The 14,693-nt window shown below is 39.1% G+C and overlaps 1 protein-coding gene across 4 annotated transcripts in view; it reads left to right on the plus strand.

Annotated features, from left to right (window-relative positions):
* The first annotated feature begins 13,879 nt into the window (after positions 1-13,879).
* Positions 13,880-14,693, plus strand: part of ZNF804B (zinc finger protein 804B) — a 225,478-nt gene continuing 224,664 nt past the window's right edge. For 2 of the 4 annotated variants that reach the window (XM_085566468.1, XM_021551717.4), the window contains exon 1: positions 13,880-14,567. In XM_085566468.1, the coding sequence (XP_085422594.1) occupies positions 14,211-14,567 (357 nt within the window). In that variant the 5' untranslated portion in view covers positions 13,880-14,210. The remainder of the gene's footprint in view (positions 14,568-14,693) is intronic. The other 2 variants (XM_085566474.1, XM_021551719.4) reach the window with 2 other exon arrangements.

Raw genomic sequence — 14,693 nt, forward strand, 5'->3', positions numbered from 1 at the left:
CTGCCAACTACTTTTTTAAAAACAACAGCAATGTTGAAAATGTAGTGTTTAAAAATCAGCTATGATGAAGAACGTCCTCTTATAATTAAACAATTATATAGTCTATAATGTTAATGTATTTTCAATATATGTTCTTGTTGCTGTTAACTGTGGTTTGTAAGTTTAGAGACTGGAAGTAATTATAAACTTCTCTGGCTCAGTTTGGCTATTTTTTGAAAATATTTTAAAAATTAATAGATACAGATTCTGCTTGACTAAGTTATTTTACAATTATTTGTATACTGAAAAATTATTCAATATGTCATAGAATCACAGGACAGTTAGGGTTGCAAGTGATCTCTGGATGTTTTCTAGTCCAACCCCCATGCCCAGGCAAGACACATTTTAATTTTAAATACTTTGTTTTGACAGCAATGAACTATGCAGGATTTTATTTATCAACTCAGTTAATCTCTCTGGATTTAGTTTATTTTCTGGAACTTTTTGGAATTAGGAGAAGTTAAATGAAAGTATTTGTGGTATGAGTTAAGTCATAAGCTTGCTCACCAACAATCTGATATTTGAATACTATGTGTATTACAGCTGAAATCTCTGATATATTGTTATTCCTTTTTATTCCTTAAATATTATTTTTGTCAGCTATACCTCTGGCAATTTACCTCACAATTTAAAGAACTAATTGAAAATTAAATATTATGTGTATCCTACAACAGGTCTATAGTGATGGATGCAAATTTCCTATGTATACTTGTTTTCTACAGAAAACCAGCATCCATTATTTCATATACAATGAGAAGTATGTTAAGAACTTCAAATTTAATTCACCCTCACTAGTGAAGACATACAGTAGTTGTTCCATCTTGAGATACTGTCTACAGCTGTGACCTAGATCCTCCTCATGGTCTTACGTTTCTCTGGCTTCTCTTTTACATTAGGGAGCTTTCTATGCGCTTTCAAATCTTGGGATCTGTTTAAATAAATGAATAAATAAACGCAAGTAAACTGTGGTCACACAAACCATGCAGCCATTAGATGGTGGCTCCAAGCAGCAAAGGAGTGATGTGCAGTTGAAGTCAGTATTTGCAGAATAGGTCCTAAACATGGCTTGTCCATGGCTTTAACAGCACATCTAAAGAGGTTTTCACTTTTCTGTATTATCGAACTTGTTCAACACAAACAAAGCATCACTGGACATAAAAAGTATCAAAGTCTTTTTTCATAGTCTCTTCTTTCCGTTGATTTCCATGTCTGTCGCATTGTAAAGTAAGGTAGACCTTACTTATGTAATTTCACTTATTTCACGTTTCAAATTCTCCTCAAAACACCAAAATAATCAGTAGCAAAGATGTGAGGGAAAAAAAATGAAGCTGCAGGAAAAAAAATTAACCTTTTTCCTTTGAAGTTTTAAATAAAAGAAGAAAGCACAGGATAAGAACATATCCATGCAGACTCAAGGGATAAAGCTTTTGAGGTTTTGGCTGAAAGGAAGAGCTCGTGTCCATGGCCTGCTAGGCTCATGCAAAAAGCCCAAATTTAGGCTCCTTTATTTGTCTCTGCTTCAGCATCAAAAAAGTGAACAATACAATAAACATGGCTTAATAAGCAATTTTAAAGCCTTTTGTTGGCAAATATCCTCCTGTGTTTTCTAGTGGGGGTCAGGGTGAATGCCTCTGAGAACAACCAGACCTGTATTTGTTATAGATGAAAACAAACTTTATTTTTGTTGGCAATAAGTTCCAGAAGGTTTAATATAGGGAAAGATCATATCAGGATATTATATCCTAGAAGGTGACACCCATCTGAGTCTGACAGCCATCACTTTGAATGCTTTTGGAGAAAATTATCAGACATCTCCACTTCCAATAGATAATGTGATTCAAAACTGTATCTGCAGCTTTCAGTAATTCAAATGCAAATGTGAAGCTGCTGCATTTTGAAATAAAACTGGTTCAAAGATGGTTGGCTATGTCATTACAGAATTGGCTTAAAATAAATTAATAATAAAATGTGTCACAGCTTCATACCATTATTTTTTATTACTTTTTAAAATGCATCCATAAAATTTTACAGTGCCTGTTGTACTATACCCACCATTTTCCTGAGTCCTTAATGAGTGATTCTGAGTGACAGCACCTCCATCTTGTGGTAAACTGGAGAAACAGATCTTCTTTAATGCTATCTGCCAGAAAGTACCTCTGAAAACACTACAGTAATATAGATCTATCCAGACTGGATCATGGCTCCAGGCCCTTCAGGGAGTTCAGTGTGATTTTTCTTTACCTCCATGTGGCATGCCATGTGGGACAGTCCTCCCTGTCCATGCAGAAACCCTGTTTCTTACAGGCAACAGCAGGGAACTTGTCCTCCCTAAGGAATGAGGGAGGTACTGTCCTACTGTGAAGGGAAAATGAAGGCTTTCAATGAATAGCTGTAATTAGGCATCAAGGATTTAAAATTTTATGAATACCTGACACAGAGGAAACTTCAAATTACCATAATTCTGATGCATTTGTAAAGGGTTTGTTTCCTGGAGGTATAATATCAAAGCAGGTTTCCACTGCCATAGTTACCTATGAGTGTGAATGAGCATATGTGTGTCATGTCAGTGTTTTAGGTTTAAAGTTAAATTTTATAATTTGGACAAATCTAATCTGAAAAGAGAAATGATTTTCAAGTTCAAGAACAGATACTTCATGACTGTCCAAAATTTAGCTTATCACTGGTCCTGTCTGCACTTTTGAAAGCCACTGAATACAGTTCGAATACCTACATTGGGCTATCAGATGAAAGTCAAATTTACTCTTTCTGCTTTGTTTCCATTGGTTTTCCTGGTTTTCTATCACTAAGATACTGTGTGCTGTGAATGCAGAAAGTGAGACATTTAGCAAGCAAATCAGCTGGATGCCAAAAATGGAATTCCTCCCACTTTGTACTATGCTATCCCAGCAGTGCCCTGTTTTACAGGACAGCTCCAGATCATTAGTGTCATCATATGCAGTGCCCTCACCCTCTCATTGTGCTACAGTAGTGTAACTGTCTTGGATTTGCCCCAGTGTATTGAATTTCTGCTCATTTTAGGAAGTTCAGAACTAGGCACAGTACTCAGTGTGGTCTCACAAGAGAAGTGTAAATGGAATTAGTCACATCTATTGATCTGTTGCCCACAGCCCTGCTTGGAGAGGAGTGTGCTGGTTCTCTTCATTGCCACAGGGACACACTGCTGACTCCATTCAGCTTTCTTCCCTAGGACCTCCAGCTCTTTTTCTGCAGTGCTTTTTTTCCAGCCTTTTGGTTTCCAATCTGTGTGGCTGGATGGGATTACTGTGTACTGGCTACTTTTGTCACTGGTGAGCTTCATAGGATTTCTGTCAGATTCTGTTTTCAGTCTGTCAAAGCCACTTAAATGTTAATTATAACCAGTATTCACAGATGGAGTAGCACATCATTTGGTCCAAAATTTATAACTGCATATTAATTTAAGAACATAAAAACTTCTGTGCTATGATGTCAAATATTTTATCTCTGGCTGTGGTCATCAGAGAAAACTGCCATAAACCAAGAAAATGTAAAATTATCTGTGCTCTTCTATGACATACTGTCTCCAGAACAAGTAGTTTAGGAACCTCTTAATTTGATATGTGCATTTCAACATTTTCTCTTCAATAGCAGAAGAACTGACTTAATTTATATTTTTTGCTTACATACCTCATTAATTCATAATGGTGGGTGATGCTGGATTGTACAAAGAAATTTCTTATAGTTTAAGCTTGCTTCCTCAAAATGTTTTTGTTATGCTTATTTGTACTGAGAAATTGGAAAAAGTAATCTACATTTCAGCTCATGCACCATTCGTGCTTCTCCAGTCCCAGCCTAGTTCCCCTTTGCTTTTAGAGAAGAATGTGTTGAAATGTTTTCTATTTTGTTCTTCAATGCTTTCTTTGCAGTTTCTAACATCAGAGTGGCATTTTTGACTGTTGCTGTGCAATGAGCTGGTATTTTTGTATAACCTTATCCAGGAACTTTAACATTTCTTCCTGGTGTGACAATATGTGATCAACCAACATCTTGGGTGTGTACTATATTTTTTCCCTTTGTGTTTATTGGCACTGAGTTTCACCTGCCATTCTGCTGCCCTGTAACCTGCAAGATACTTCTGCAGCTCTCTGCAGTTTGCTTTTAGCTTGCTCTGAGCAAGGGAAGGGTGTGCCACAGCAAAGCCTTTACAGGCAAAAATTGGTTTGACTGAAAGGCATTTCATTTAAAATCACAAACTGAAAATATTTCTGTCCTTAAACACAGTTTCTTACTCACAGCTGCATATCGTGGTCTCCCTGTACACAGCTCCTGTGTGAGTTTTGGCCTTGTAGGGTGATGGAATTGAAACACAACATAGCCTGCCTGTTTTTCCTGTTTTTCTGAAGGCTGAAACCTTCTTCCTTACATGGATTCAACCTGTTTCCAGCACCTGCTGTTGGCTTTGATCTCTTCCTTTGTCATTAAATACATGCATGGTCTCTTAACATAGCACTCACTTCACTCATGAGGCATCTGATGGACACCCACAGCTGCTCCTGCAGCCCTGGGTGGCTGGAGCAGGGAAACTTCCATCCTTCCCTTCCTGCCTTTCTACATTGCTGGTGTTGCAGCACACTTAAGCTAAGTCCTGTTCAACAAAACTGACTTGAAATCCAGTTTATGCTCCTGGAGTAGCCCTCAACAACCAGCTTTCATAATACACATTTCTGTAGCTCTGTGCTGAGGAAGAAAAAAACCCCAGGCTGTCATCACAGGTGTCTGCTACTTTATATTGGGTTACACACTAACAGCAGAGTGATTTACCTCCAGGAACTCCTGTCCTGCAAAATGTTACATAAACACATTTAAATATGTAAAATACTATATAAATGTGAATGTATGTAAAATGTTACATGTAAAAAGGTTATATGCATACATACAGAAATGAACAGATTCAAAACAGCAGTTTGAAACACAACAAAGAAGAAAATGTATGTGTGTAATGAGACAGAATTTCAAAGCACTTGGTTCTTCAGTTCCTTTAATTTTAACAGGACGTACAGAATGATAGAAAGTAGAAACATGATCATAAAAGTTAACGCTGACATTGCAGTACTTTGTATGTTCTAAATGGAGCCCTTTTGCACTTATTACTTCAGATTAGCACCTGAATGATGAAATGTAAACTGCTAATATCTCCAGCTGGTTTTACACCAGTGTTACCATTTGAAAATCATAATTTAAAAAATGGTACATATTTGCTGAGTGGACTGTTATGACTGGATCCCAATCTCAGCCCAACATTTTTTGATATCCACATCCAAAAATGTTTACTCAATGCTTAGGGGAAAAAAATCATGATAAAATATGAATTGGTTTCCATGTTATGTCTCCACCCCTTTTTTAAAAGTCAATTTACCTAAAATAAGTTTTTTATATGCAGAAATCCTTAGTACATTTTGCATATCCTTCATAAAATGTTTATATGTTTTCAGGAAAATTGTATGCATCATTAAAAAAAAAATATTCCCCATCTGGATGGATTTGACAAAGTATTGTTTTCTCTTCCATTTTTACCTCAGGTTCAATGCCTCTTCTTACAGAAGTTAGATTCCACCAAGGGGCATTGAAACGTAGCACATAAATTTTCTTGTCTTGAATTAATTCATGCTTAAGATCTGGGTTTGCATAAATTATATCTAGAAACCATAAACCACCAAATCTTTGGAGTGTTAAGTATCTGGAATTTATATGGAGGTCAATGAATGTTCTTACATTCCTGTCTGCCTGAGAGAAGGATCAGGCCAGCAGTTTGGAAAACCACAATCACTTACTGCACTTTATGGCACGCTTCCCATTTCTGCTCTGGGTTTACATATGTGTTTGTATTGTATTTCACTCTCAAAAACAGAAGGTGCAAAGGAAGGTACATTGGTGAGGATCACAGGAGGAAAAGCAAAAATATTGATTGTTTTTCTCTTGTTTACTTAAAAGGCAATGCTTCTGGTATTATTCAGCAGTCTTTGGCTCGCTTCCCCCGTATAATGGTATCTGTTTCCCATTGTTAAAGTTTCTTCATCCAGGCTAGTCTATTATTTCTGGAATTTGTAGAAAGGTTAGTGAGTCTCTAGAGTTGTGATTATTTTTTCTAGCTGACATTTATTGATCTCATTACCTTCATGCTCATATTACAAAAAACTTTTTTTACATTTTGTTACCATTTCAAAGATGACAGAAATGCTGCAGTGCTCACTGTATTAGAACTGTATGTAATTAAAATTTGTACTCTGTGTTTCATCAGAAATTCACTGCCAAACCTCAGCATGTGTTGTTTACAAATTAGATTGTTATAATTAGAACACCAAATGACTGCAAAAATAGAGACTGAATTTATATTTGAAACAAACACCTATTTTACTTCTGCACAGAAAACTCTGACATTTTTGGCCAAAAGCAAGTTGCTAGATACCATACTTTGGAGAAAACAGATGACATCCATACCTCTGCAGGAGCCAGCAAGCCCCTGAGACAGTTTAGGAGATACCATGGGGGAAGAAGATGTGCAATTCTTGTGCTAGCTTTTTACTAAGGAGTGAACTTCACCTTTTGATTTTACTTCATATTTCCTTTCTCTATTATTAATTATCACTGAAATTCATGTGATTACAACAGTATTAGCCATTTTCTTTAAGGCACAAAGAAATTTTGCTACTACTTGAATGGATTTTACAGAATTCTTGAACTATTTAAACTTATTAGGGAACAAAACTATGCCATAATACACTCAAAAACTTCTTAGTGTATTTGCATATTTTAGAGAAAGTATGTAGGCATCAGTCTTAAAAAGTACTATTGCTTCCTATAGATACCTAGTAACATGATGAACTCCTGAGTTCCAGAGGATTCCAGCTGACAAATGCTGTCAGTTTGAAATTTCTCCAGCATCTTTCAGATAATTTTTAGAGCCTTTTTGAAGGTTGCCTGCTGAAGTATTAAGGTGGACAGATGATGAAATACTGGCAACAGGATATATACAGAACTAACAGGGTGATCTTGTGGCAGTGCATAGCAAATACTTCCATGGAAACATGAGGATCTGAGATACCTTAGGTAGTACAGTGCTTCAATGTGTGTGAACAGCTCAGACTCAAGTTCTGAACTGCTTTGCTGAAGGCTGTTAAATCACTTCCCTGTCACTCCCTAAAAAGCTCCCTAAAATAATAGAATAAATTGTCACTTTGCTGACGTGGGGAAAAAGCAAAACAGCACAGGAAATATGTTGGTATAGGTGTTGACATTTAATGCATTTAAATATCTGTATTATTCCATTAATATATGGACACTAGACACATTTATATATCTATAAAAATGCATATGTAATATAGATAAACATAAACATAAGCATAAACATATATATATATATAAAACAATGTATTTTATTGCTGACAGTTTAGGAGACCTTATATCTATTTATTTCCTTTGAAGTTTTGTAAAAGAGTTGTTTTCTCCTGATTTTTTTCTGTATCTGGAATGGCTTAGTGAACCACTATACTAAGTGGCCCTCTACATGGAGAAGATAGTTGTTACTTGTCACTTATTATCAGAATGTATAGAGCTCCCAGATCACTGATCTTTCTCCAACTTGTGTGACATCTCACAATTCCTGCTTGACCCTCTTTTCCCAAGGAAAAGGGAATTCTCTTTTACTTCATAAAAAGAAATATGAGTTTTCCTCTTGGCAAATGTGACTTGAGAGTCCTTTGTAAACTTGACATGATCTTATGCCAATTGATAGATTCCAAAGGCTAAAGATGCAGCCAGATTAAAATGTAACACATATGCCCTGACAGTTTCTGGGTGACTTATGGCAATGCTAGCGCCAGACAAAAAGGGTGATAGCAACTTGCCTAGCTGGAATTGTCTGTGGATATCACTGAGGAGTTGTGTGAATTCATACACAGCAGGTCAAGCATGTAAGAATGTTACTTGTGGAAGTGTAAGATAAAATACTTTTGCAGACAGTACTGGGAGTAAGGAGATGTAAATGGAAATAACCACTTGATGGAAGCTGCCTTCATCACTCCTTTGCAATGAGCGTCCTCTCCTGTTTCTAGGTTGCTTCACTCCTGTTGTCCTTGGAGCTCTCCTTGAACTAAATGAGTATGAGTTGGAAAAGGGATTGACAGCTGTGGTTATGTTAGTTATTGCAACTAATACTATGGCTGAAGCATATGCTGGCAGCCTCACTTTTCTATCACTTTACATTATTTTAATACAACTTCAAGATATCTGTTTTTCCGTTAATATTAAATTCTGATCCCTAATAACAAAAATGCAGTAACTTTACTCACCTTTTAGATTTTAAAACCACTAACACATACAGTGCTAACTCAGGAGATCAGTCTGATGACCATCAATCAACAAACAGCAGAAACACCTGTTTTTGTTGAATGACTCACCCGTCTTGTGGCTGTCTAGCACTTAATTAAAGTTTTGGTAGGATTTAGCAGAAAGAAAATTTAACAAAACTACAAGATTTGAAATGAAAACCATATTCCTTTTTTAGAAAGAGATTGATGTATTAAATATTTATGCAAACATAATAAATTGGCAAGTGTATGAAAACACTGCTACATCTTCATCTCTTCCATATATCATCTGCTTGAAGAAAAGGATTTGCTACTAAAATAGTTCTGCTATATAATTTTCATAACAGTAGCTACTTGTCATTATTCTTTCTATATCCATCCTAATACAGGTGAAGATTATAGCTAACAATAAGAATAAACCAATGGATACTATTTCTGAATAGACAATGGAACATATATTTACATCATTGGACACATACTCTGGAGATACTGAGCTTTTGTTAATACAGAGTAATGTCCTATTCACATAACGATTTTATAAATTTAAGTAAATGGCAGCCTTCTGAAAATAATAGATTTATTGCATATTTTAAATGATTATGAAATTAGCAGTTTTCCTGATATCCCACTACTAGTAATACTTAGCATTCTTCTTTATGACTGTAGTGACATTGTTGAGTAATTCTCACAATAACTCCAAAGGAAACATTATATTGTTTTTTTAGTGATAGAAAAAGTAATACAGAGGGGCTGCTGAATGTCACAGAAAAGGTGTATCTAAGTAACTAAGTAAAGTTAGAGTAAGGATGAATCATGAGTGAGAATGAGATTCTTGTTCAACGATCTGACTTTCTTAAAACCAGTGGTGCATGAGCCTATAGGGAAAGTAGGGCATGATTTAATGCTCTCCACTGAAGTAGACGCACACACTTTGGTTTGACCACCACGCTGTATTTGCTGGCTGCAGAATTAATAGCAAGCTGTAGACTATAAAGTGACTGTTCAGCACTTAAGATGTTCCAAAAAGCTCCATCCAAAGTAAAATGATGTCATTGATTCTGCACGGACTAGAGAGTAGAATAACTTAACCATCAATACTTTAAGCATATAAACTTTGATAGATTCAACTTCTGTGTAACAGAAAGCAGCTTACATAAGTGATTTGAAAGACAAATGTAACTATTTAGGTTAAAATAGCCTGAGATTAAAAGATGTTTGGATAAACAGTGTTATGATTACTTCAAATGGAATAAAATAAGAAAGAACTAAACTCTAAATTAATTTATGAAATAAAGACATACAATAAAGATTTTTCTATTACTTATTTCAGGAAAAAATATAATTGCTGTACTTTAAGATTCAGAAGAAAAAGGAACAGAGGTTTGAAGATGCCATTTCACTGAAAACAAAACAAAGATTTATGCAGACCAGCTTACCTTATATTTTTTACATTCACCAGGATGAAACTTCATAAAATGTTCCTCAAAATATGGTTCACTAAGAAAAATAAATGAAACATTCAGACTAAAATTTATTCATGTGATCCACAGAAATGTTGACTATTTCTGATATATGGTTCTCACTTTCAAATAATTATGACTCTTTTGGGATATTAAATTATTTATTTAAGTAGAATAACAGGAAAACTAATGTAATCATACATTTAAGGTTTTTTATCATACATCAAAATACTTAACAGTTGAAAGTTTCTGAAGAAACTGATTCTGTCAACCTCAAAAAATGTCACTGGCTTCACTGGGGCAGGAGTTCACTTCTCATGTGAACCCAGAGGAATTAGCTGTAGCTATGGACCACTAGAATGGAGAGGAGTGAGAGGCTGGATGTGTGGTTCAGGGAAAGAGGGTGAAGGGAAATGTAGTTTAGGCCATTATAATCCAAAGATCTGCACGTATATTTCCAGGACTTAATTGACAGCTTTAAAATCTCTTTTGTGTCTGAATATACTGTAAAGATACTAAGACCTTTCTGTTATATATAATGAACTTCATTGTGCTTTTTTATACATGAATTGTCTTTCCAAGATGTTGATTTCCCCCTCTTCCTTCCCTCCCTCTACTGTGGGGAAGACCAGTAAAAATCACATTCATATTAGAGTATGTTTTTACTGTAGGGTTAATTTGGGTTCTTCTACATTGGAAAACATGTTAAATTAACTTAAGTGAGAATAATCAGACTGTGAAACAGTACTCAAGAAAGCTGTGTGTCTACACACCTTCTGTCCTTGTTTGCTTGTGAAAGTAAAATTTCTAGAGGTGTAGTGCCAGAAGATGCTTTGCACTCTGAATTTTCTCGTATCTGGAGGCAAGGGGAAGGTTGTCTTTGTTCTTTCTAGGCACAGCAAAGGCATTGTGGAAAACATTTGAGAACTCAGGAACTTAAGCAGATCTAGCCCATACCCACAGTGAGGGACGCTTAGGTTAGCAAGCTGGAAAATCATGCTAACTGTAGTTTTTATCTACACAGCAGAGAATATCAGTATAATGGACTTTGTGCAGGTGGAACTCAGATCAAGAGCAACACTTGAATTAAAATTAAAATAAAATTCACAAGGCAGACAAGGTTTTATGGGTATGTGTATACAGTACTGTCTAATGCTGCAAAGAAACATATGAATTAACTCGACCATTAAAATTAATATGACTGCATTAATATAGTTCTGATGGTCAGAGAATATTTCTAGCAGAACTAGCATTCTAATATCTAGGCTGGATATTTAATTTAGACACTACAATAAGGACAAATTCTACAAAGAATAATTAGAAAATGCTTACAGAGTTTTTTGGGGGGGCACAATAAATGCTATCTTTATTAATAATGAAAAATGTTTGTAAACTGAGAGGATAGATGAACTGGACAACCTGCTTCTCTTACTTCCTTGCATCTTGAAAAGTCACTAACACTTCTGCAAAGAAAGCATAATGTTCTGAAAGGTCGTATTTTACATCCACTGCACTCAGCTGAAAATTACTTTATGAGAACTAAGGTAGTGAAGGATTGGACCCAGATGAAAATACTAATAGTTAAGGCTCATATTTCTACATGACCTGTGATGAAAGACAAGAAGGTGCTGCGTCTCCAGAGACTTTGGGGAATGTTCAGGGAGTGTTATAATTAATACCTAACTGTTCATTTTGACAACACTTAATCTCATTTTCTTAGACCTGCATCCTACAGATTATTTATAAATTAGATTGGTGGTCATAGTCACTATTCCCCCGAGTTTGAAAAGTGAAGGGAGCCCAAAATGACTTCTACTTTTCACAGCAGGGTCAATTGAGCACATCATCTTCCTCAGCAGGATAAAATGAATATTGTGCAGCCTACTCAGGGGAAAATAAATTCTGTTTCACACAATACTAGTAAATGAGCTGGGGAAGACTCTGTAAGTTTAAAGAGGAAAGTAGTGTCCTTTGAATCTACAGCAAAGCACTTGAACCATTTCAGCCTATGCTGAACCTCCTCTGCAGGTGGCATGGCCAGTCTGACCACATGGCTGCAACACCATCATGCATCTCCAGCCAATGCACATGGTCCTCTGCAACCTCTCCCTCACCTTGTAACAGAGCATCTGCAGCCTCATGGAGCAAAGGACTTTCCATGTCTCTTCACAACAGAAAAGGAATGGAGACCTTTATGCAAGTTGTTGAGATGAGTTGTAAATTCTCATTCTCTTTCTATTCTGTATACAGCTGCATCATAGAGAAGCAAAGTTTTTGGAAGTTTATTTCATTGCCAAAGAGAAAAGGTGCTTGTCTTTACTTCCAGATACATATTCAGTGCAGAGTCAGAAAGATAAAGTGCAGACCAAAATTCAAAGTGAAGATAATACTTTTATCTTTAACAGGTTTGCAGAGGAATTATTTCAGGAAAAACTGAAAATATATATGCCAACAAGAATAAATTTCAAGTCACTTACATAGCTGTGACTTCTGTGACTTGGAGGAAATCATAAAAGCTCCTTTTCACTACCAAATTTACAGTGGACTACTTTTTTTTTTATCAGTACAGTATCACAATTACTCAAACTCCACTTTATAATGCAATTTCTTCCTTCAGAAAAGTCTTCCAGAGGTATTTTACAGGCACTGTATTACTACCAGGCTTCAAAGCCTGATCTGTACTGATTCATGGGACTGTTTAATCTATGATCCACAACAACCTTTGGCAAGGAGTCCCACAGCTCAACCACACATAATGCAGAGTCAAATCCTTTCATTTATTTCACGCCTAATTTTACCATCTTATTTTGGCCCCCATCTAAAAGGTTTTTACATTGCAAAACACTGTATGATGGTTAACATATGGATATTCTTAATACATTACTTCCACCTTTGGTTATTACAAATTCAGAATTAATATGTTCTATTTATGACATTGTTAATATATTTATTAATAAAATACATAATAATATATTTGATTATTTATATATACATACATATACAGACGTAGTAAAACTTAATATGGTATGTGAAATGCTATATGATGCTGCATACTAGGAGTGTGCAACACCAAGGTACATAAACAGTCAAAAAATAACATTTGATTTGTCATGATCCCTTTGATCCAGTCTGGTGGATTGTGTGAGATTTTCCTTTTATTTTTATTAGGTTCATAAAAAAAAGCTCTTGAGAATCTAAAATTAGAATGATTGTGGCTTATCAGTTTCATTCATTAAATAACTGAATGCATATGTTTTTAGAAGATTAAGTGAAAAAACGGAAACAATTCTTATCTACAGTTTAAAGCAATCTACTTCGAAGAAATGAATGATCTGCAGGTGACTACTAAGGCCGTGTGATATATTGATTTATTTTATCGACTTAGCAAGCAGCAGAGCAGACATGATACTTGTGACCTGATGAGAAGAAACTGAGTCTGAACAAGTGGGTCCGAGGTACCTCGCACCTCCGTCTTGCAGAAGGGGAGAGGAACAACCTGTTCCAGCTGTTTCCTGGGGAAGATTTTCATACCTGCGATTCTGTGTAAATCACTGAGGTGGTAAATGACACCACGCACCTAAATTCAGCGTTTTCAGAGGGGACGATGGAGGCAAGCCCAGGCACAAGCCGGGGGATGTCCGGGCAGCCTGGCAGCGGCGCGCAGCCCCTCCGCAGTCCGGGGCCAGCCCGGGCTCCCGCCGGCGCAGCGGCGCTCCCCGGCACCGCGCCGGGACGCCGAGTGCCCGTGGCGTGCACGTCCCTGCCCGGGACAGCGGCGGGGAAGGAGGCTGAAGGGATGCCGGGGACAGGTGGAAGCGCAGCCAGAGGCGGGCGGGGACGGGAAAGTTGGGCGAAGAGAAGGAGGGCGGTCAGAGCACTCCGCTGCCTTCCCCCCTTTCCCGGCCGCTCCGCCCGGGGCTGCCGGCGTCGTTCCCCTCCCCGAGGCGGCAAGGGGCAATGTCCTTCCACCGCCGCCGCCCCCGCTCCGGCCCTACCCCTCCTCCGCCCCCCTCGCACCGCCTCCCCCCCCCGGCGGAGTGAGGCGAGGCGCAGCGCCGACTGCGGCGGCCGTGCGGGAGGAGTGGGGTGGCGGGGACGGTGCGCGGCGGCATCCACCGCCCAGCCCGGCGCTGGGGACAGCCATGGGGAGCAGCCGCCGCTCCAGCTGTCGCGGAGAAACTCCCCTCCGGATGTCAGCTGCGGGTGGCCTGGTCTGAGGAGGAGGAGGAGGAGGAGGAGGAGGAGGAGGGAGAGGAGGAAGGGCCGTAGCAGCGGCGGACTGTGCAAGTTGCGCTCTGCCCTTCTTCTCCCCGGCCCGTCTCCCACCCGCGGAGCAGCATGCGGACTGGCCTCCGCGCTCCCTCAGATGTGCTCTGGCTGCCGCCGCCTTCAGTGCATCCTGCTGCTGGCAGCGCTCACCCGGGCGCTGGATGAGACGGGAGCGGGGAGATCGCTGCTGCGGTTCCGCCCGCTCCTTCATGCGGGCTTCTGCTCCGGCGGAGCTCGCAGCGCCGCCGCGGAGGAGCCGGGCTGCCCGCCCGCCCCGCGCCCGCCCGCCCGCGGGGCCCGCATGGCGTGCTACCTGGTCATCAGCTCCCGGCACCTCAGCAACGGGCACTACCGCGGCATCAAGGGCGTCTTCAGGGGACCGCTCTGCAAGAAGGGCGCTCGCTCGCCGGTAACTGCCACCTCCTCGCCCCCTCCCTCACTTGCCCCCCGCACGGTAGGAGCGGTGCGGGCGGATGCCCACGCTGGGGGCGGCCGGCGCGGCGCGGCTGCGGGGGGCGTGGGGCGTGGGCTCCGGCTCGGTCCCGCTCTGCGGGGCCCCGTGTGGGCGCTGCCTCGCCGG

This window comes from Lonchura striata, chromosome 2 (genome assembly GCF_050655825.1).
Source record: "Lonchura striata isolate lonStrDom1 chromosome 2, ASM5065582v1, whole genome shotgun sequence".
In the NCBI taxonomy this organism is placed as follows: domain Eukaryota; kingdom Metazoa; phylum Chordata; class Aves; order Passeriformes; family Estrildidae; genus Lonchura; species Lonchura striata.